The sequence below is a fragment of the Dysidea avara genome, chromosome 11 (genome assembly GCF_963678975.1).
Source record: "Dysidea avara chromosome 11, odDysAvar1.4, whole genome shotgun sequence".
In the NCBI taxonomy this organism is placed as follows: Eukaryota; Metazoa; Porifera; class Demospongiae; order Dictyoceratida; family Dysideidae; genus Dysidea; species Dysidea avara.
In genome coordinates this window covers 7,420,845-7,444,186 of record NC_089282.1, presented here as the reverse complement: position 1 = coordinate 7,444,186, position 23,342 = coordinate 7,420,845, and the positions used below count along the sequence as shown (strand labels likewise).

At 36.1% G+C, this 23,342-nt stretch overlaps 2 protein-coding genes across 2 annotated transcripts; both read right to left on the bottom strand.

Annotated features, from left to right (window-relative positions):
* Positions 1-2,220: 2,220 nt before the first annotated feature.
* Positions 2,221-9,937, bottom strand: LOC136237642 (uncharacterized). The gene is made up of 6 exons (XM_066027859.1): positions 9,828-9,937; positions 3,452-3,488; positions 2,965-3,086; positions 2,792-2,918; positions 2,356-2,730; positions 2,221-2,307 (listed from the first exon to the last, which is right to left on the bottom strand). The coding sequence occupies exons 1-6, from the start codon at positions 9,893-9,895 to the stop codon at positions 2,221-2,223; spliced, it is 816 nt and encodes a 271-aa protein (XP_065883931.1). The 5' UTR covers positions 9,896-9,937.
* A 3,578-nt stretch (positions 9,938-13,515) lies between these two features.
* Positions 13,516-15,110, bottom strand: LOC136238777 (uncharacterized). The gene is made up of 5 exons (XM_066029371.1): positions 15,004-15,110; positions 14,910-14,946; positions 14,385-14,506; positions 14,212-14,338; positions 13,516-14,151 (listed from the first exon to the last, which is right to left on the bottom strand). The coding sequence occupies exons 1-5, from the start codon at positions 15,069-15,071 to the stop codon at positions 13,621-13,623; spliced, it is 885 nt and encodes a 294-aa protein (XP_065885443.1). The 5' UTR covers positions 15,072-15,110; the 3' UTR covers positions 13,516-13,620.
* Between the last annotated feature and the right edge of the window lie 8,232 nt (positions 15,111-23,342).

Genomic DNA, 23,342 nt, shown 5'->3' with positions numbered 1-23,342 from the left:
TTAGGGAGCTGAGGAGGGGCAAGAAGTTTTATATCCTATAAAAACAGTATTGATTTCATTAAGAGGAGAAGAGTGGAACTCTAGTACAAAAGTTATATTCATTTACATAACTTTGGTTGGTATAGCTGGATGATCAAAGGACTGGACATTCTTAGACTCTATTTGGATGTGTTCTAAGAAATTTTTACTCCTATACTTTATTTGAGTTAGTTATTTAACAAAGTGTGTGCTTTGCAAATCATCTATTGCCTATCTGAGATAAACATGTTTGATGGTAAAGTGTATTAATCAAAATAAGTTATACTTTGCAAAAATTATCAATTGATATTAAAATTGTGATATTCTATTAGAGTAGTGACTGCTCTATTAGAGTATCTTAATCTTTGCACAAAACGTATTTGCCTCAATTTCTGCAGTTTATAACTATAGAGTACATTAATTGTTGTTTCTTACTTTCCCAATGGCTTTCTGTACTTCAATACAGTGTGAAATGAATAATTTCCAACTTGTTTTTTAGTGTCAATATGCCAAGGGGGCAAGAGAAGGGCCAAGGGGACTTTGCCTCTTGTCTCCCCTCAGATCACCTATTGATTATTTGCTTCAACATTAAGTGTTGTTTTTATTTATTTATTAATGCTTTACAGCACAAGTGCTGAAGGTCTGTAGGACACCTGGTCCTACAGCCTGCTCAAAGACTTTAGCTACTTAGACTTTAACTACTTAAGGTGTGTTTGAAAAGTTGGGGAAAGGAGAAAAAAAATCCATGACTGGACCTAGGTAGCCTCAAACCTGCAGCCATCCGATTTACGCTCGAACGCTTACAGGAGTCTACCAGGTGGTCAGGATGTTTTCTCCTTGTTATTTTCATGTAATTATATCCATAGGAATTCTAGAGAGTAACTCATTATCTCTAAGTACCCCAAGTAGAACCAAATGGACACTAGTTTATTTATTAATGCTTTACAGCACAAGTGCTGAAGGTCTGTAGGACACCTGGTCCTACAGCCTGCTCAAAGACTTTAGCTACTTAGACTTTAAAAGTTGTAATAATAAATAATTCCATTCTTAGCAAACAGATTGATCCCTATAGTAGGACTGATGAAGTAACACCTACAAATTACTGGAGATTTTAACAGGTCGAAAAAAAAATTTTTTTACACTAATTTAAAGTTATTCCAACTTTGATGCAGTACATACATAGGCTCTGACACCTGAAAAAGTGTAATCAGCTTCTTGAATTACTGCCCACTGTTCAACTTGTAACCAACTCTCACCAGCCAAATGACTTATGCAATCTTGCACATTATTGTTCCATCTTATCACTGACCCTCACTTCATACGTACAGTCTGCAAGGAGCATCATGATAAAAAAGAATGCTTCCCTATGTTTGGAAATAATTTCTATAGCATAGCATATATGTCAACATGCAGTGCTGAGGATCGATTATTTGTCCAATGCTCTGAGAGAGATAGCACACAATAGAACATATACCGGTGCAGGTAAACTTTCCCTTCCTCCGCTTTGAACACATTCTCATCTACTTAATAGTAGGTCTTGGTATGTTATGGAGCAAAGCTGTGTGTTCTCAGCCAGCAGTGATGACTGTCTATATGCAGCTTATCGACCTTGGTGAGAGCCAGAATGTTATGAGTTTACATGATAAACAATGCGATTCAAGTTTTGCTTCATGTTTGATTGTGGAATGCTCCTTTGGCCTAATGAATTCAGAACAATGATATTTTGACTTTTCCCTGATGAATATTCGAAATGACCTCTTTTATATCTCTATGATAGTCATGAGATCATGGTATTTTCACTCTCTTTACTATCACAGTATCAGTTCTTCTAGTATAGAATAAGATTTGACACCAAGAATATGTCTACTGTATCTAAATAGTATATAATAGTGACCTACATACGTTGTTGCTGAATTGTATACTATTTATTACCTTGTAAATACAAACAAAATTTAACCTTGACACTGAGTTACTGTGAACATTATAACTGTATTATTAATTGTGCCATTCTGTAATGGTTCACTTAACACTCTTAATTTGAAAACATGTAAAAAGTACGTACATATCAATCACCCTCACATACTGCATGTAGAAGATTTAACAGTAAACTGGAGAGTTCTATGTATGGTTATACTGTGTCACTCTTATTGAAATGTATTACTGTTTATTGTCAGTGGTGATAGCGCACAAAAATGGCTATTGTCATTTGGACATTGCTGTTGCTGCTTGAAATAGATGATGGTAGGCGGCAGTTATGCCATTGACATTCAGCAGGACTTGTGAATGAACCTGCATATGTGTCACAATTAGCCTTGTAGTTGTATGGTGAATATATACATCAAAAGTGAGACCAATACTTAGTCGATTTTCAGGAGCTGGTTGAAGTCCATTTGCTTGTGTACACTTGTCCACAATCTTCACAAAGTCTAGTAGCATAGCTCCACTCCAGTTATAATCAATGTTCCTATTCAGGAGACCCTTGTAAGCATACACTACAGTTCCCTTGTGATATTCCACAATTATTTGTTCAGTAGCTTCACTAAATCTTGCCTTATTTGGTATGTTACACCATCCAGATACTCGTGTAGTACAATTGTTGTAGTAATCACTGAAGAATGTCATGTTGTGAGTGAGTGGAAGATGTTCCATATAAGAATGTTGCCACACTAATGTCCACCCTCCTCCATCCAATTCTTCCATGTCACAATAAACCTGTTAAACAGCAGCACACAATGTGGACTGTTACTATTATTAATGCTGTACACATCCATACCTGCATATCCTGTACCCAGTAGATTCCACTTGTAACTGGTGTATTACAGTGAGTGGTTAGTTGTTGTTTAATTGTGTTACAGGAAGTAGCACTTAAAGACTTAGTAGTACCAATGGATGGTAACAACCTGTAAAGTATTAATGTTGTTAGTTGTATAGATGTAGTAAGATTACTTGTATGGAGTCCATTGTTTACTCTTACAGATCCATATCATATCAGCATGTAATGCTTTATAGAGTGACTGTCCTTCATTGGAACTATTATATTGCTTAGTAGGTTGAGCAATACTTTGTTGCTGTGAAAATCACCGCACTGTATAGATCTTATTGTACAACATCTCAATAATTACACTAAATGATATTGTTGGGTAGACACACAGTCAACTAGTACCAACACTACATGAATACTGGTCAGAACTCAATAATTATGGTCTGCTGCTACCATTGCAGCAGCCAAAAAGGAAGGTTTTAGCTTTCAATTTGCTTAATGTTTATTTGCTGGGTGTGAAAGTCTGATTGTGACATGCATTCATACACAAATACACATGCAATAGCACAATAGTGCCTAGTAATACACAGCAACACAACTTTTGTTTGTAGCTATGTGCTAATATCAATAGTCTGTGTACAATAGACTATTACTAATATGTATGTACTGTACCTTCATTATGTCATGATCAACAAGTTGTGTCCCCTCTCTGAAAGAGTAGCCACATTCTAATAATCTGATACTAACTGAAGAAGACAATACTCACCCATACTGTGTAGTGATGGTAACTACTACAGTGTATATTATGATCACTACCAGTCCAGTGTGTTTCATTGTTGACAGCTTCACTTGAAGTTAGTGAGTAAATGATCAGTTGTGTTATGACGAAGTGTTATGAGTAGTCTCCTTTATATCATTCAGTTTTGTGGGGGTGTCATCACTGACTGTTGGTCATTGACTATCCTATATCAATGATGTAATAATAACCATATATGTAAAACTTCTCAAAATTCTAAAAATGATTAACTATTGTGTAGAATATTATTTTTTGTTGTTTTTTAGGCTATAAGAAAGTCCAGTGCATTTTACTTCTGTTGTCTTTGTAAAATACTTGTGTAACTATATGTATTAGTTAAAGCACTACCATGAATGATCTATATGAAAAATATATCACATAAAAGAGTAGATGAGGGACAATTATAACACGAGGCAAAGCCAAGCACTATATTTCATCTCAAGACTGCTCTTTTAGTGCTATATTTTTTATGGCCTAAACTAATTTGAATAATTTCCAAGGTTAAGCTGGAGCATGCATGAAACTATCTGAAACTCACCAAGCAACCTTTTGGATGGTTACAGATATCCCTGTGGGGTGCCTTTTCCTTTGCCTCTAGGGTGCTTTCTTTGGATAACTAATTGTTTTCTTCCCATGCACAGTGCTATAACTACCTTGATATAACACTGCAGTTACCAATATTGTATGTGTGGTTGCATAAAGTGTTCTGTATGGCAAATATAGCACTATTTTTGCTTTGATCTTTCTCTCCAAAGTTCTTAAACATATGTATTTCTTCTTTCTTCAAGAGTACGCATATACATATGATAAAACTTCAAATTTCTCTTGACATGCACACCAGATGTATTGCAGTGTAGGAAAAATCTGATTATGGTGGAAGTTTGGTTGGCATAACGTATTAACTTCAGACTATGGAGAGCTCCTACACGTAACAGATGTCTTATGTTCTTATGCATAAATGAAAGAATGTTTTATACACAAAATGTCTCAAGTTTCTTTTCTACATATTTATTCATTATAATCAAGTGCAAAAAAGTTGATACTTGTTTAATAAAATATTGTTTGATTTCTTCTTTGCTCAAGGTTGCTGATGTTACCAATGTTTCCAATTCTACATAGCTCTGTGTGTTTTGTCTTATTACAGTATGTTGACAGTTTCCAGTGAAATAATAACCAAAATTAGTTGTATTTGTTTACAAGTTATCACTTGACTACTCAGCTATTATTCATGGTTCTGCTTGTGGCTCCAGGTGTATTATAGTGGTGTAGTGACTATCTATTTCAGGATTCTGTTGATTGTTGACATCCTTGTAAAGTGCATAACCACATTTGTATTTACACTCAGTCCTTGAATATTGACAGTGGCACACTTAACAATGTGGTCTGAACAATTGGTAACTGAGACACTCAAATGTCATCTGAACTAATATCTTTAAACCAAGTGTAATGTTGCAACCATATTATTAGTTTGTAAAAAAGGAACCACTGTACACTGCTAAAACAGTGAGTAAAGAAAATTTCTGGCTACCTTAGGTTCTCAAGTGAAAAAGAAACTGTTGTATTGCCTTTTGATGCAGTATAAGCAGTTTAGACTTTGCTATTGCTCAAGCTTAAACAGCCACACTAATAATTGCAGTGTATGTGATTAAATATACAGCAATCTATTTTTGAAATTGAAGTCTTTATACATGTAGAAACATCTTTAATCATGTAAGGTGCATTTGTTGTCAAAATATAGCATGAGGTATCAGGTAGTGGGGTTTTGTAGTAATTGTAAACAGAATTTGCGACAACACAACAGAACACTTTTCAAATTATTTTTATCAAATCTATCATTTATGTAACCAAGGTTTGAAGTTTCAGCTTCATATACTGAGATCTTATGATTCTTATCAGAGCAGTAGCAAGTGATCTGGCTAGTCTGGTGTTTCTGATCAGTTTTCAATTATTGTGAGATCCAAATACTCCAATAGAACAGTCAGTGGAATAGCTGTAATAGAGCAGTCAGCTATAGGTTTCAGTTGACAATCTTACGACTTTCACTGCCGATTTCAGTCATCACAATCTCTCAAAAGGGATAAATTTTGAAAATCTTTGTGATGTTTTTGCTACAGCTCTGCTTTTGGAGTTACAGCACCACAAAGTGGTAAGAACAGAAAGATTAACTTGTACAAGAAGTATTGGGAAAATGAATAACTAAATGGTAATGATTTATAACTCTATGGTATATTCAGTTTAAACTTGTATCATTTCTTCACAAAAAGGAGATGGGTTAGTGTTTACTATCTTTCTTGTGTGAACAGATATACGTAAACAAATTCTCATATCTTACATTTCTTTTAGTGTACTGCTATGAACCAAGATTTTCAAACTATGCTTGAGTAGGTAAATAGGATGATATCCAAGATTTTGCTGTTCTTCATAAAGAACAAACTATTAAAAATTTATGGACTTTTAAAATGGTACACATACATTGTTTGTACATTTGTATTGAAAAATTTAGCTTGCACTATTATGTCGGATTTTTGTGATCTCTGTTGTCTCTTCTGTATTGGTAACCTTGGTCATACTTTGTACATGAATGAGCAAGGTACTGGCTTCAATTGATGAAAGCACTGATGCATGTATTGAAATATACACCAGTGGGTCTAATTGTTGGGCATAGATCATCTCTTTGTCAGGAGCAAGAAGCTGATATACATGCAGTATGTGTGCATATCCAAACGTAAGATGACAGTTATGATTAACATATGCATAGCATCAGTTCCTTTAAGGGATTGAGTATAGAATGAGATTTAGCAGCCAGTGTTTGTCTACTACATTTAAAAATGTACAATGTATTGTATACTACATGTATTTGTATCTTTTATTAACACAAATGTGTACAGAATTTTAAACTGTACTAGTCTGAATATCATGATTGCAGTGAATCTACTATTCCAATGTGTGCTTACTTATAAGTGCATGCACCTAGCACACTAATTTTGTGTGCTTCAGATCAATTATGCCATTGTGTAATTTGTTCGCTTAATACTCTCAGTTTGTAAACATGTAAAAAGTACATTTCAGTCACAAATAGATACTGCATGATAAACAGTTTAGCAACAAAATGGAGTAGTTCTAACTTCTATGTTCATACAGTGTCACTCTTATTGAAATGTGTTACTGCTTAGCTGTAAGTGTTGTTAGCGCACAAAAATGGCTACTGTCATTTGAACATGATGTGTGCTGCTTGAAATGGATGATGGTAATCTACAGTTCTCCCATCGACAATCACCAGGACTTGTGAACGTACCATGATAAGTGTCACAGTTAGCCTTATAGTTGTACGGTGACTCTTTGTCAAAAGTGAGACCAATAACAATATTGTTTTCAGGAGCTGGTTGGACTCCTTTATTAATGCCACTTGTACACTTGTCCACAATCTTCACAAAGTCTAGTAGTATAGCTACACTCCAGTTATAATCAATGTTCCTATTCAGGAGACCCTTGTAAGCATATACTACAGTTCCCTTGTGATATGCCACAATCATTTGTTCAGTAGCTTCACTAAATCTTGTCTTATTTGGTATGTTACACCATCCAGATGCTCGTGTGGTACAATTCTTGTAGTTATCACTGATGAATGTCATGTTGTGAGTGAGTGGAAAATGTTCCATATAAGAATGTTGCCACACTAATGTCCATCCTCTACCATCCAATTCTTCCATGTCACAATAAACCTGTTAAACAGCAGCACACATTGTGGACTATTACTATTATTAATGCTGTACACATCCACACCTGCATATCGTGTACCCAGTAGATTCCACTTGTTGGTGAGTGGTTAGTTGTTGTTTAATTGTGTTACAGGAAGTAGCACTTAAAGACTTAGTAGTACCAATGGATGGTGACAACCTGTAAGGTATTAATGTTGTTAGCACATCCCACTAGTGAGTTTGTTATTGTGGCATAAAATAGTGACCATGTGCTGCTTCTTTCGGCCTCTAGCCTGGCAACTGTGGTCAGTGAGGCAGTGTGACTAAAATTTGAGTTTTAGCGATTTTTTAAAATCCTATATCCGGCCACGTGTAAGTGTTTTGTTATATTTAATGCTGTTTTATATATTATATGGACTAGTACTATTCCATAAAGGTGATTTTTGTGATTAAAATGTCTGTAGGGTGATTTTTAAAGATGAAATTTTGGGCAGCGCGTGAAATTTTCACTGCTATCCCTACTTAAACGGTACTGCCATACTGTTTGATTGTACAAACATCTCAATATGTAGTTTCTACTAAATAATTGAATAGACACACAGACTCCTATTGAGCAATACTAATTTAATAATGGTCTGCTGCTACCATTGCTTAGCAACAAAGTGTGTCACGTGACCCAAACCTGTTAAACCAGCTTACAAATTACGTGATACTTGAAACCATTTCAACATTAGTGTTCACTTAGGTCATAGTGCACTATTAAATCATAGCGTGCACTTAGGTCTCCTACATCTGCAGCATGCATGTTAAATAATGGTCTGCTGCTCAGGGCCGCCCACAGGGGGGCAACTGGGGCATTTTTCCCCTGGCCCTTGCCTGAAAGGGGCCCCCCGGTGGCACCCATCAAGGGCTCCTTGAATATCTTCTAAAAAGGTTGATGTACTCTAATAGAGCAGTTACAGTATTCTTCAGAGGAGCAATATAGTAAGCTATGTATGTAGTTATAAATAAGGAGATATAGTTGGTGAGGGGTAACTTATTATCATTGTCAGCACGTAATGACCCTTTTTTGGCTTCAACTTACAGCTACCCAGGGGCCAACTTTAACTCTTCGCCCTGGACCCCTTAATTTCTCTAGGCGGCCCTGCTGCTGCAATAATTGCTCAAAATAAAGCTTTTGTTAGTATTCAGCTTGCTCAGTGTTCATGCACTGAGCATGAAAATGGCTACTGTCATTTGAACATTGTATTTGCTGCTTGAGATGGATGATGGAAGGTGGCAGTTATGCCATCGACAATCACCAGCGCTTGTGAACGAACCCTTGTATGTGTCACAATGAGACTTATGGTTGTATGGTGAAGCCTTGTCAAAAGTAAGACCAATAGCAATTTGATTTTCAGGAGCTGGTTGGACTCCATTTTTCTGTACACACTTGTCCACAATCTTCACAAAGTCTAGTAGTATAACTCCACTCCAGTTATAATCTATGTTCCTATTCAGGAGACCCTTGTAAGCATGCACTACAGTTCCCTTGTGATATGCCACAATCATTTGTTCAGTAGCTTCACTAAATCTTGCCTTATTTGGTATGTTACACCATCCAGATGCTTGTGTGGTACAATTCTTGTAGTGATCACTGAAGAATGTCATGTTGTGGCTGAGTGGAAGATATTCCATATAAGAATGTTGCCACACTAATGTCCATCCTCCACCATCCAATTCTTCCATGTCACAATAAACCTGTTAAACAGCAGCACACAATGTGGACTATTACTATTATTAATGCTGTACACATCCATACCTGCATATCCTGTACCCAGTAGATTCCACTTGTTGTTGGTTTATTACAGTCAGTGGTTAGTTGTTGTTTAATTGTGTTACAGGAAGTAGCACTTAAAGACTTAGTAGTACCAATGGATGGTGACAACCTGTAAAGCATTAATGTTGTTAGTTGTATAGATGTAGTAAGATCACTTGTATGGAGTCCATTGTTTACTGTTACAGATCCATATCATATCAGCATGTAATGCTTTATAGATTGACTCTCCTTCATTGGAAGTAGTACATGACTTAGTAGGTTAAGCAATGCTTTGTCGCTGTAAAAAATACCATTATTGTACAAAACATCTCAATAGGTAGTTTCTACACACTAAATAGTTTTATTGAGTAGGCACACTGACCCCTATTGCCAACAATACATAAATACTGCTCAGAATTTAATAATGCTCTGGTGCTACTATTGCTGCAAGAGCTCAAAATAAAGCTTTTGTTGTCTTTCAGCTTGGTCAGTGTTTGTGTGCCAAACATGAAAATCTGTTGCTACTCTGTTGTATATACTCATACAGAGAAATACACATGCGGTTGCACAGTATGTACAGCAACACAAGTCGTTTTTGTAGCTATGTGCTAATATCAATAGTCTGTGTACAATAGACTATTACTAATATGTATGTACTGTACCTTCATTATGTCATGATCAACAAGTTGTGTCCCCTCTGTGAAAGAGTAGCCACATTCTAATAATCTGATAATAACTGAAGAAGAGAATACTCACCCATACTGTGTAGTGATAGTAACTACTACAGTGTATATTATGATCACTAGCAGTCCAGTATGTTTCATTGCTCACAGCTTCACTTGTAGTTAGTCAGTAAATGATTAGTTGTGTTATGATGAAGTGTTATAAGTAGTCTCTCTTTTATACCATCCAGTTTTGTGGGTGTATCACCATCACTGACTGTTGGTCATGTGATTATGCAGTAATGAATGGCAATGCTCAGTAATTGCTAAAGATAGCAATTGCTGACTGTTAGTGGTTATTATTTTTAGAAGGTTGATGCATTTTGTTATGATGGAAGTTGCCTATACCAATCTGTATCTCTTTATGTGTGTATGCACTGTATTGAAGTTAGTGATGTATATACTTTCACTCCTGGTGCATAATACAAAACACATAGGGTGTTAAGAAATGGCTGTAAAGTTATAGTGGAATTTCATCTTTGCTGTATGAGAGCCATAGCAGGTGTGGTATGTAATACATGATGTCTGAAATATCCTATGCAAATGTTTGTTTATATTTTGCTTATTCTGTTACGTATACAACAGAAAGTTGTTGTGTTCGTGATTTCCAACACGTTAACTTGTGCTCTGTGATTTCTACTCTACTTACAAAGTAATGTTTTTGAAGATGTATTGCCAGTTTCAGCAATTTTTAGTAAGTTGTTTATGTAGAGTTGCTGGGAATGGTATTTCTGGCCAAAGGAACTATGACCAAAGTTGAAAATGTTGGAGATTGCCACTGTGACAGTTCTCAAGCAGTTTAAATACTTTCATAGTACCTATACCTGTAGGCAGATACCAAACTTCCTTGTTAATTATGTAAATACAACAAGAAAGTTTACTTGGCTACTTAGAAATCTGTGGTTCTTATTGTGGGGGTGTACAGTAAAGGTAGTCGTTTTATGTGTATTGTAACCTTTCTGGTGGCTGACTGTTTTCATACCTTGTAATAAGTATGTACATACTGAGATGAATAATGTCATGAGAATAGTATGTTCGACACCTCCGTGGCACTAATCACTTTTTATATCATACAGTCAGACCAGCGTTCATTTACAATTGCACACATACACACACACACACACACACACACACGTATGTATGCTAATAATGTTATTAAAACTTTTAAAGAAGGAAATTATAATGCATTGGATTTATCCCACAAGTATGGAAAATTATTAGCAGGATTACGAAGGTTCTTATTTTGCCAAAACATTATCTACCAGAAAACCAGCTTTTCAATTGGTTGATGGTTGATTACTATCAGTACTTTATTGAAATTCTATGCTTAAAGAATTTTTTTTACTGATTGACCATGTGCTACCCAAGTAATCCACCGAAACCTTCTGGCTAACACTACAGGTTTGATTTATTCAGTTTGACATTGCTTTGCCAGAGGCATGACTTTATCATATTATACCACAAAAGATGCAGTGCATGCATCATGGGTTTTTTCCACTTTCTTTGTTGCATTTCTTTACTGTTCCAGCCCAAAGGTATTGATACTGTTTACTGTCAGCATTCAAAAATTGCTACTGTCATTTGGACATGGCTTGTGCTACTTGAAATGGATGATGGTAGTACGCAGTTCTCCCATCGACAATCACCAGAACTTGAGAATGAACCACGGCATGTGTCACAGTTATACTTTTAGTTGTATGGTGTCGTCTTGTCAAAAGTGAGACCAATGATTTGAGCATTTTCAGGAGCTGGTTGGACTCCATTATGCTTTGTACACTTGTCTACAATCTTTACAAAGTCAAGTAGTATAGCTCCACTCCAGTTATAATCAATGTTCCTATTCAGGAGACCTTTGTAAGCATACACTACAGTTCCCTTGTGATATGCCACAATCATTTGTTCAGTAGCTTCACTAAATCTTGCCTTATTTGGTATGTTACACTATCCGGATGCTTGTGTGGTGCAATTCTTGTAGTGATCACTGAAGAATGTCATGTTGTGAGTGAGTGGAAGATGTTCCATATACGAATGTTGCCACACTAATGTCCATCCTCCACCATCCAATTCTTCCATGTCACAATAAACCTGTTAAACAGCAGCACACAATGTGGACTATTACTATCATTAATGCTGTACACATCCGTACCTGCATATCCTGTACCCAGTAGATTCCACTTGTTGTTGGTGTATTACAGTCAGTGGTTAATTGTTGTTTAATTATGTTACAGGAAGTAGCACTTAAAGACTTAGTAGTACCAATGGATGGTGACAACCTGTAAAGTATTAATGTTGTTAGTTGTATAGATGTAGTAAGATTACTTGTATGGAGTCCATTGTTTACTCTTACAAATCCATATGATATCAGCATGTAATGCTTTATAGAGTGACTCTCCTTCATTGGAACTATGACATGGCTTAGTAGGTCGAGCAATGCTTTGTCGTTGTAAATAAAATTGTAAAAAAACCTCAATATGTAGTTGCTATGTGCGCACTGAAGGATATTATTGGGTAGACAAGCATTCTCCTATACATAAATGCTGGTCAGAATTTAAATGACAGGGGTTAGTAATAATGCTACCGTTGCTGTGGCAGCTATAAAATAAAGCTTTTTAATTAGCTTTTATTGCTCTTGAATCAGATGTTTGTATGCTGAGGATGAATGTCTTTTCCTGCTTTGTCACATACATTCATACACAGAAATACATATACAATTGCACAATAGTGCCTATTAATCCACAGCAATACAACTCTTGTTTGTAGCTATGCTAATATCAATTAGTCTGTGTACAATAGACTATTACTATTATCTATGTACTGTACCTTCATTATGTCATGATTAACAAGTTGTGTCCCCTCTCTGAAAGAGTAGTCACAGTGTAATAATCTGATACTAACTGAAGAAGACAATACTCACCCATACTGTGTAGTGATAGTAACTACTACAGTGTATATTATGATCAGGAATCAGGAGTTTTGGGGGTGACCAGGTGCCTGAAAGTCTACATATAGTTGTGCAAGTTCACTATAATTCAAAACAGTTAAAATAGTTGTGAAACTGGTTAATCATTTAAGTTGTGTCATGAGTGTTGATTTTGATATTTGTGCGAATTGGGTAAAACCAAATCTTTGGTTGATAGAGCACGACGCATAGTGATGACATAATGATGTAATAGTTTTAAAAGTTTTGTGTGCCATTTTAAAAACAAGCTGAACCTAAGTATAGTGAAACAGTCACTCACAATTTTATGGGGTGAGTCTAAGATTTTAGGGGGGAAAGTTCCCCCCTAACAGCCCTAGAATAAACACTGCTTGTTGGAACAATATGTCGCGTATTAACCTTAGATTAACTGTCACTCACCTACTCTCTCTACCATCATAACATATTACTCTTTGAAGGATTGAGTACAGAATAAGTTTTATCAACCAGTGTAGGTCTACTGCATTTTAGTGCTTACATGTGATAATGACCTATGCACAGGTGATGTATTTGATAATATGTATTTGTGATTGTGCTAATGATTTTACCTATGAAAGGAGCCAGTATGAACATCACAGTGACTGCAGTGAATCATACATTGTACTATTTCAATGTGTGCTTGCTCAAAATAGCATGCATCTATCATGCTAATTCTTTTGCAGATCAATTGCATCGCTACGTAATTTATTCACTTATTACTCTTTAATTTGCAAACATGTAAAAATTACATATCAATCACAAATAGATAGTACATGTTTCACAATTTAACAACAAAGTGGAATAGTTCTAACTTCTGTGTTTATACTGTGTCACACATATTGAAATGTGTTACTGTTTACTGTCAGTATTGTTAGCGTACAAAAATGGAAACTGTCATTTGGACATCATATGTGATGCTTGAAATAGATGATGGTAGTCTACAGTTCTCCCATCGACAATCACCAGGACTTGTGAGTGTACCCCAATATGTGTCACAGTGAGACTTGTAGTTGTATGGTGTGGCCTTGTCAAAACTGAGACCTATAACTCGAGCATTTTGAGGAGCTGGTTGGACTCCATTTCTACTAGTACACTTGTCTACAATCTTCACAAAGTCTAGTAGTATAGCTCCACTCCAGTTATAATCAATGTTCCTATTCAGGAGACCCTTGTAAGCATGCACTACAGTTCCCTTGTGATATGCCACAATCATTTGTTCAGTAGCTTCACTAAATCTTGCCTTATTTGGTATGTTACACCATCCAGATGCTCGTGTGGTACAATTCTTGTAGTGATCACTGAAGAATGTCATGTTGTGAGTGAGTGGAAGATGTTCCATATAAGAATGTTGCCACACTAATGTCCATCCTCCACCATCCAATTCTTCCATGTCACAATAAACCTGTTAACAGCAGCACACAATGTGGACTATTACTATCATTAATGTTGTACATATCCATACCTGCATATCCTGTACCCAGTAGATTCCACTTGTTACTGGTGTATTACAGTCAGTGGTTAGTTGTTGTTTAATTGTGTTACAGGAAGTAGCACTTAAAGACTTAGTAGTACCAATGGATGGTGACAACCTGTAAAGTATTAATGTTGTTAGTTGTATAGATGTAGTAAGATTACTTGTATGGAGTCCATTGTTTACTCTTACAGATCCATATCATATCAGCATATAATGCTTTATAGAGTGACTCTCCTTCATTGGAACTATTACATGGTTTAGTAGGTTGAGCAATGCTTTGTCGCTGTAAAAATTACCACACTAAATCTTATTGTACATGCAAACCCCTCAATAGTTGCTATGTACACACTGAAGGATATTGTTGGGTAGGCACACAGTCTCCTGTTTCCATCAACACATAAATGCTGGTCATAATTTAAGTGACCGGGTCAGAATTCCCTAATGCTGCTACCATTGCTGCTACAGCCTCAAGGAAAACTTTTTAATTAGCTTTTAGCTTGCTTGATGTTCATATACTGAGCATGAAAGTCTGTTCCTGCTCTGTTACACGCATTCATACAGATAAATACACATGCAATTACACAATAGTGCCTAGTAATGCATAGCAACACAACTCTTTTGTGTATAATGTGCTAATATCAATAGTCTGTGTACAATAGACTATTACTAATATGTATGTACTGTACCTTTATTATGTCATCATCAACAAGTTGTGTCCCCTCTCTGAAAGAGTAGTCACAGTGTAATAATCTGATACTAACTGAAGAAGACAATACTCACCCATACTGTGTAGTGATAGTAACTACTACAGTGTATATTATGATCACTAGCAATCCAGTGTGTTTCATTGTTCACAGCTTCACTTGTAGTTAGTGAGTAAATGATCAGTTGTGTTATGATGAAGTGTTCTGAGTAGTCTCCTTTTATACCATCTAGTTTTGTGGGTGTGTCACCTTCACTACTGTTAGTCACATAATAATGACCATATATGGCAAAGTTATCAACAATTACCAAATATGGCAAACTAATATCCAGTGTAGTGTTGTTTTAGTAATACATTTGACTTTTAGTTTTAGTTATAGCTGCAGATAGAAAAAAGTTTTAGTTAAAGTTTTAGTTTTAGTTGCCATCTTCAATACATTTTAGTTGTAGTTTTAGATCGTAGATTTCAAGAGTTTTAGTTACAGTTATCCATATGGTACCATTTAAAACAAATATCATAGTACTAAATATGATCATTTGGTCTTTTCTGGCCGAAAATATCACTGCTGCAAGTATACCCACATGGCTTTTGGATTTAGATGCAAATACGTAAGTCAGTTTAAATGTTAGTTGCAATGATGTATTTAAATTGAGTTTAAACAGGGAGGTATGCAATAACGTTACTTACTGACAGCTTGTAATTGATGACCAGGTAGATGCAATAATTCCACAATGCAAAGTAGGCAGGAAACGGTGAGCATTATAATCAGGATAACTCCATTATAATCCGGATAACTCCATTATAATCAGAATAACTCCATTATAATCATGATAACTCCATTATAATCAGGATAACTCCATTATAATCAGGATAACTCCATTATAATCAGGATAACTCCATTATAATCAGGATAACTCCATTATAATCAGGATAACTCCATTATAATCAGGATAACTCTCAAATGCATGCATCAGAAAAGAGTGCACAGATGGCCACATGGTAAGTTGGAAAATGTTTGTCCCCACCTAAGCCCACCCCTAGACTACATTCAAAATATGTGTATATTATTGTGAATATATAAGCAGTGCAAATAATAATAAAACAAACAAAAATTGTAAGCTAAATTAATAATAAATAAATAAATAAAAGATACATGTCAGGCTGGGGGAGGATATACACCCACATGCGAGTCTCGTTGGGTAGACTTTTGTCCCATTCCATGACTTGCCTCCAACTCAAAGGTTAGCATGAGGTGTGGTAGTGCAGGGTTTCATTAGGATTGGTAGGATGACATTAGAAATTCCTGTGGCATCAAATATAGAAGAACTGTGGAACCCTGCACAATTTACCAAAACAACCACCATCACTAGACAGTGGTGGACAAGTGCCACTTGGAAAACAGTGTTTGTGTTATTGTATTGACTATTGATAAAAATTACACACCTGCAAATTTAAAAGCATAATAAATTTTCTTGTTTGTTGCAGCAAAACATATTCTAAATGTTTCTGAAAATACAAGATACACAGTGTGACACTTAAGGTGCCAAGATAGACATTGTAAGCACAAGATCAACAGAATGTACTAAGGTACCAAAATCAAAATGTTTTGCTGCATCAAGTGCCAAAACAAATGTAGTAAATATGAAGACTGATTTAGCAGTCAGTGCATACCACCCTTCAATCATTTGATGCAACCCACCATATTTGGTTTATGCAATAATGAATGCAGCAGCTTACCTACATGATTTATTTTTCCGAAAGAACAAGTATAATACAGTGCACATGATTTCACTAATTTTAAAAGAGCTCTTATAATTAAACTCTGTGATAGTTTAAGTTAGCTACATCCTGCTTGACAACGTCACAGTAGTAACTTTCTTAGCATTAAACCCTTGTGATGATTATTAAATATCTTTATTAAACGGTATGGTAGTACCGTTGTACTGTTTAAGTAGGGATTGTGGTGAAACTTTCGCGCGCTGCCCAAAATTCCGCCTTCAAAAATCATCCTAGAAACATTTTATGTGATGAAAATCACCTTTATAGTACTAGTCCATATAATACATACTACAGCATTAAATATAACAAAACATTTACAGGTGGCCATGATGCTCTAGTTGACATTGTTTGTCATGCTTTGTCCCAGAGTCACTCAGGAGTTTTGAAGGAACAACGTGTTTCTTATGAAGATAATTCTCGCCCAGGTGATGTGTACCACCCTGATTTTCAGCATGGTCGTCCAGCTTATTTTTTGTATTGTATTGTATTAGTGCTTTACAGTGACCAGCACTGAAGGTCTGACAGCATTTTGATGTGTCTGTTCGTAGCACTACCCAGCCTTCTCACATTTCTTTTTCTTCTTCTTGTGCTGGGGTAGCTGCTGCAACTGGTGAGTTAGCCAAGGACCAGAGACATCAAGATGCTGTAGAGGAGGCGGGGTGTGACTTTGTCCCACTTGTTGTAGAAACTTGGTTTTTTGGTCACCATTTGCGCTTCAATCCCTTCGTACTATCGCTGAACGCACCACAGCCAGAAGTGGTGCATCAACCAAACAGGCTTGTAAACATTTGGTACAACAACTTTCAGTTTCTTTATGGACGAACAATGCCCGTATGATTTTACGGTACTGGGCTTTGCAGTGTGAGGACTCTGATTTTCCTTTTCCCAAACCCCTGTTGTAATTAATTGTGTTTGTAGTTTAGTTGTAGAGTAATTTGTATTGTAATAAACAGTTAAACAATTAAATCAAAAACTGAAAAAAAAAAACAAAAAAAACTTACAGGTGGCTGGATATAGAATTTTTTTAAAAAATCACCAAAACTCTAATTTTAGTCTCACTGACTGCCTCACTACCTCACTGACCATAGTCGCAAGGCTAGAGGCCAAATGAAGAAGCGTATGGTCACCATTTTACGTCACAATAACAAACTCACCAGTGGGATGTGCCTTTTGGGGTTCTGACGAGAGTAGGTCCTCTGTGCCTTGTCTTTTCTTTTATCTTCAATCAGGCTGTTTGTCTTCTTCTTCATCCAATGAAACCATATCGAGGTGTTAATTTTCCGTATCAACGCTTTCTTTCAGCAGCATATTTATACGTCATAGAATTATTTCAGAGCTGGATTCAGAAGTGGCACTACTATGAGAGGTACACTTGCTAGATATCTGCAACTTCATAATTGCGATCTGGTTCACGATAGGTTTGTGACCACGCCCACTAGGGGACCTGCCGATTATGCTGGTACAATTAAGAGCATAATAGGTGCCTGAAAGCATTGAGCATAATGCTAGCATAATAGGAAGAATATTTGAGCCATACTACAAACCCTTGATGGTCAAAATACATATCACAGAAAAAGATCGATAGAACAGTCAATAACTCAAATAGAACAATCAGGCAGCTGACTGTTCTATTAAAGTACATCGATTTTCTCTGTCACATGCACATTTTGAAGAGCAAAGATGTTCTTTAGCCACTTATGTGCCCATAACTGCAAATTTATTAAGAAATGAAGCATAATTTGAGCATAATTTGAGCATATAAATAGGTAAAATTTTTGAGCAGTGTAGCATAGCATAATAGGTAAAATTTTGAGCATATTAGGTGGGTCCCTAATGCCCACCAAATAAAGATCTATAATAGCGAAAGAGTACTGAGACCTGACAACAATCTAACTAGCTATTTACTTAAGATCACCTCAGGTCTAGCTAGCTGCACACCCCTTGGCTGACTTGAGATATACTCTAATGCAACAGTAACCCAAATACAACAGTCATGTATGATAGAACAGTTACAAGTTACATTGATATGGTAGACGTAGTTATTTTTATAAGAAAAAGAAACAAACACAATATAAAATTAGTATTATTCTAAAGAAGACAGGTACCCCTCAGCAAAGGCAAGGTCGACGGCTGGAGCACACAGGGATGCCTGTATCTAAAGCGTGATCCCATTACTGAAGAGTGCAGCAAGGAGAACTCCCAAACTACAGCGAAGCCTGCCCATCACCACAGAATATGGGGAACTCCACTTCTCATTGAGCTAATGGGAAAGATGTTTATAAGTGTTGGTATCCACCTTTCCCACAGATGCGGAAAATACAAGTGGACTAATACAAGTTACATTGTAGCTAACTGTGCTACAACAAAAAAACTAAACAAACTAGTATTTTAAAAATTGTTAATTTAAAAGTGAAGTAGAGATTGATGCAAAAAAAGTAGTGAAACAAGAGATGAATGATGGTGTTACAGCATAGCTCAGTGGGAAAGTCCCTACTGTGGCACATTAGCTATTATTATTTTGTTCGATGCCAAAGTAGGGACTTCCACTGAGTTATGCTGTAACACCATCATTCATCTCTTGTTCACTACTTTTTTTTGCATCACTCCCTACTTCACTTATAAATTAACAATTTTTAAAATACTATAGCAAAACACTTTTAGCTACTTTTATATACACTGGCAGATGGTATGTGCAATTAGCTATAATATGTGTTACTACAATATAGCAAGGTTCTTTTAGTGTTAGTTTTAAACAAATAACAACTTTTATAATTGTAAGTGGTAAGTACTTTTAGTTTTAGTTTTAATTATTTGTATACTTGGCAAGTACTTTTAGTTTCAGTTATTTGTAAACATTAAATGATATTTTTAGTTATAGTATAAGTTTCTGCGTAAAAAATTGAGGCATTTTTAGTTTTAGTCTTTTGACAAATCAGAAAAATTTAAATTTTAGTTTTAGTTTCAGATAACCAAACGTAAAAGTCTTAACTAAAATCACTTTTAGTTTTAGTTTTGGTTAACTAAAACAACACTAATCCAGTGCTTTTCACTTTTATTTTTCTTTTGCAGCAGACTTACATGACTATATACGTATTTTCTCTTCCTTCAGGAGTTCTAATTGTACCAATTGTAAAACCACAGAATCTTAGGAATTTTTCTCCAAACACACTGGATATATTGCACAGTATGTAGAGAATTTGGTAATAGTGGAAATTTGAACAGATCAACTTCAGAGTCCTTGAAAGGATGTAGCAGATGTCTTATATGTTAAAGAGTGTTCTAAAATGTCTCATATTTTTCCAAGTGGGGTGCAACAAAATTAATTTTTGTTGCTTTTACTAGAACTCAGTGCAGTTGTTAACTAAACATTTAACTTCTTGTTTGCTGTATTTGGTTAGCGCTGTATCATATTTACCAATATTGGCAATTCTTTGTGACTCAAAGTGCTGATTTTGTTATGTTGACAGTTTCCAATTCTTTTCAGTGGAAAAAAGACCTAAATTAGTAATGTCTGTGTACCAGAAATAACTAATTTGATTAAAAGATTCCCATATATGATCTTGTAAGTACATTACCAATATTTGGTGTTAAGTACAAAAACACAATAAAGTTACCACTTGACTATAAGCTATTATTCATGGTTCTGGTTGTGGAGGTGTATTGTAGTAGTAATTTTAAGGATTCTATTAACATTCCTGTGGAATGCATAACCATATTTGGATGTATATATGCTCAATCCTTCCTTATTTGGGTGTTGGATATTGACAGGTTCATCAATGTGGCTTTTGCAAAGTGCATAGCCATATTTGGACGTTCTTTATTATTTGGATGTCTGATTCATCAATGTGGCACATTTGACAGTGTGGTGTGAGCATTTGTAATACAATTGAGTCCTTCAAATGTCAACCAGACTAGCTAGTATCTTCTACCCAAAGCTGCAGGTGTTGTAGCCATATTATTAGTTTGTAAAAGGTACACAATCACCATACATGATTGAGTCACTGAGTAAACAAGATTTTTGATATCACTCAGTCCTAAATTGTTTGGATAAAAGCAGATTGGATTACTACATTATAAACAGAATACAAAAACTTTGCAAACTGCACAGACAACAACAGCTTTATGAATAAGGTAGTCTGACTCTTGTATTTTACAATTTCCAGTACCTTTCTCATGGGTTCCTAGTTGGATAGCAACTAATGATGAATGATAACCGATCATTAATGATGAATCTTTTCATGCATAGTGGTGTTGATTGTGGCATTACTAGAAAAATGGCATCAAAAGAATTTAAGAAACTTAAGAAGGAGCAGTTACATGGATGAAGAAATGATACAATTTTTATTCACTTTGTACAGTATTGGTAGCAAATAATGGATTGGTTTCAATACGTAACTCGAACACTTGGCTCCATGATGCAGTGGTTACATATGTAGGTCCTGAGACATAGCTACACTCACAACCTATGTACAGGTACGTAACTGCCTAGTAGATGAAAACGTGGTCAAAGTTGAGAAAAGGACAAGTCCACTTGTGTTGTTTCTCTGAGATTATAAGATAAGTATTTAAATTTCAGTACTGTATGCCTCTATGATGGTAATGAGATCAACTATTTAATACTGCTTCTCCACCATAGGAAGGGGGAAGCAGTTCCTAGAGATTTCCTAGCTACTAAGTAGTAAAGTGGCATGTAGTATCTACACTCTACACATGTACTCATCTATACACTATACAATACTCTATTCTTGTTGACTTGGGTGATGCTAAGCCAAACCAGCACCTGCACATGGATTTTGGAGGTGTTAGCATTTTTGTCATTTAGCCCAAACCGGTGTGTCCTGATGTCAACCCATCTCATCTATCCAAGATCTGATGCCATCTCACTGAAGTCTCTATCTCAAAACTTGTCTCCTCATGCATGTAGCAGGCTAGCTACGTCTGTATGCAACTGTGCAGTTTCGATTTTAAATTAGCTATGCAACTGATTGCATTAGCCACCAACACAAGGCAAGCAATAACTAACAAGTAAATAAGTACCCCTCAAGTAGGGCTGGGCGGTATTGAAATTTTACTATCACGATATATCATGGGAAAATATCACGATATTACTAATTATCACGATATTTTTTTCATATTTTGACAGATGCTCTACTATGAAACTACACCTAGCTACACAAGTGATATAACCTGCAGCAACATGATGGATGTGCAAAAATACATGTATATGGCATTAACCATTTATTGAACTATACATGGAGATATAGACATTAGCTAGACCTACAATTAAGCATGGAGAGGATGTGTCTTACACACCCAAGTGCATGACATAAATTTAGGAGCTCTACAGATTCCCATGCATGACTAAATGACTGCTAACTATAGCAACAAAATCTCATTCACCGATGCACATTTTATTAGCTATAATGCCACAATGTGCAGAAATATTCTTTCCTCAATAAAAATGCAAAATGCAAAATCCTTTAAGTAGCTACTTTCATATTCGCATGAATGCTCTATAAAGTTACTTGACTGCTCTATTAGAGTATATAGGTGACTGCTCTATTAGAGTATCTCGATCTTTCCTGGAGTTAAACAGCAGCACTATGTTTACAGTAGTTAGCTAATACGAATATTATTGAAGAACACCGCGATAATCACGATATCGCGATAATATCGTTTCCAAGAGTTTTTGGCGATACTGGTATCGTTACATCAGAATATCGCGGTTTTATGATATAACCGAGATACCGCCCACCCCTACCCCTCAAGGAGTGGGTGGGAGGGATCACATATTCAACAAACAACTAGGTTTTTGCCATGAGGAAACCTTTGTGGATGCTTGTCAGTGCGCCTCATACCCTCGTATCCTACACCAGCATGAGGCCATACTATTTGGTCATGTGAGTGAACAATGCATCGCATATTAAGTTATTAACCTTGATTAATCCTTCGGATTAACTGTCACTTAATACTGCTTTTCTGCCCTGGCAGCTTCTAGAGACTTCCCTCAGTACTGGCCTCTGGTGCTGGTCTGGCACCGGAAGCAATTACATAAAATGTAACTACTAAGTAGTAAAATGGCATGCAGTGGAGGAACCTCCATCACTCAAGTGTGTGTACCCCTGGCACTGTTTCCAACGTGGCTCAATTGTCACGCATCTGGTTTTTAGCACACAGTCAACAAATGACCACGTTTTGCCACAAGGTAACCTTTGTGCATGCTTGTTAATGCACTGCATATCCTCGTGTCCTACCATCAACACGAGGCCATACTATTCGGTCACGTGAAGGAATGATACATCATATATTAACCCTCTGGAATAACCCTACTCTCTCTCTACCATCACAATATATCACTCTTTGAAGGATTAAGTACAGAATAAAATTTAGTAGCCAGTGTAGGTCTACTGTATTTAAGTGCTCTACATGTGATAATGGCCTACGCATAGTTGCTATGTTGTATACCACATATTTGTGATTGTGCTAATGACTTCACCTATGAAAAGAGCCAGTCTGAAAATTATGAATTATACGTATATACATTGTACTATTCCAGTGTGAACTTGCTCAAAAGAGCATGCATCCAACAGCAAATTCTTTGACGTGCTTCAGATTGATTGTGTCGTTGTGTAATTTA

What these genes read in the sequence shown, in the direction of transcription:
- LOC136237642 (XM_066027859.1), bottom strand. Translation starts at nt 9,895, where the DNA reads ATGAAACATACTGGACTGCTAGTGATCATAATATACACTGTAGTAGTT. An exon ending in ACTGGGTACAGGATATGCAG is followed by an intron (nt 2,731 to 2,791) that starts GTATGGATGTGT and finishes GCTGTTTAACAG; the next exon opens with GTTTATTGTGACATGGAAGA. An exon ending in GTATTGGTCTCACTTTTGAT is followed by an intron (nt 2,308 to 2,355) that starts GTATATATTCAC and finishes ACACATATGCAG; the next exon opens with GTTCATTCACAAGTCCTGCT.
- LOC136238777 (XM_066029371.1), bottom strand. Translation starts at nt 15,071, where the DNA reads ATGAAACACACTGGATTGCTAGTGATCATAATATACACTGTAGTAGTT. An exon ending in ACTATCACTACACAGTATGG is followed by an intron (nt 14,947 to 15,003) that starts GTGAGTATTGTC and finishes CTACTCTTTCAG; the next exon opens with AGAGGGGACACAACTTGTTG. An exon ending in ACTGGGTACAGGATATGCAG is followed by an intron (nt 14,152 to 14,211) that starts GTATGGATATGT and finishes TGCTGTTAACAG; the next exon opens with GTTTATTGTGACATGGAAGA.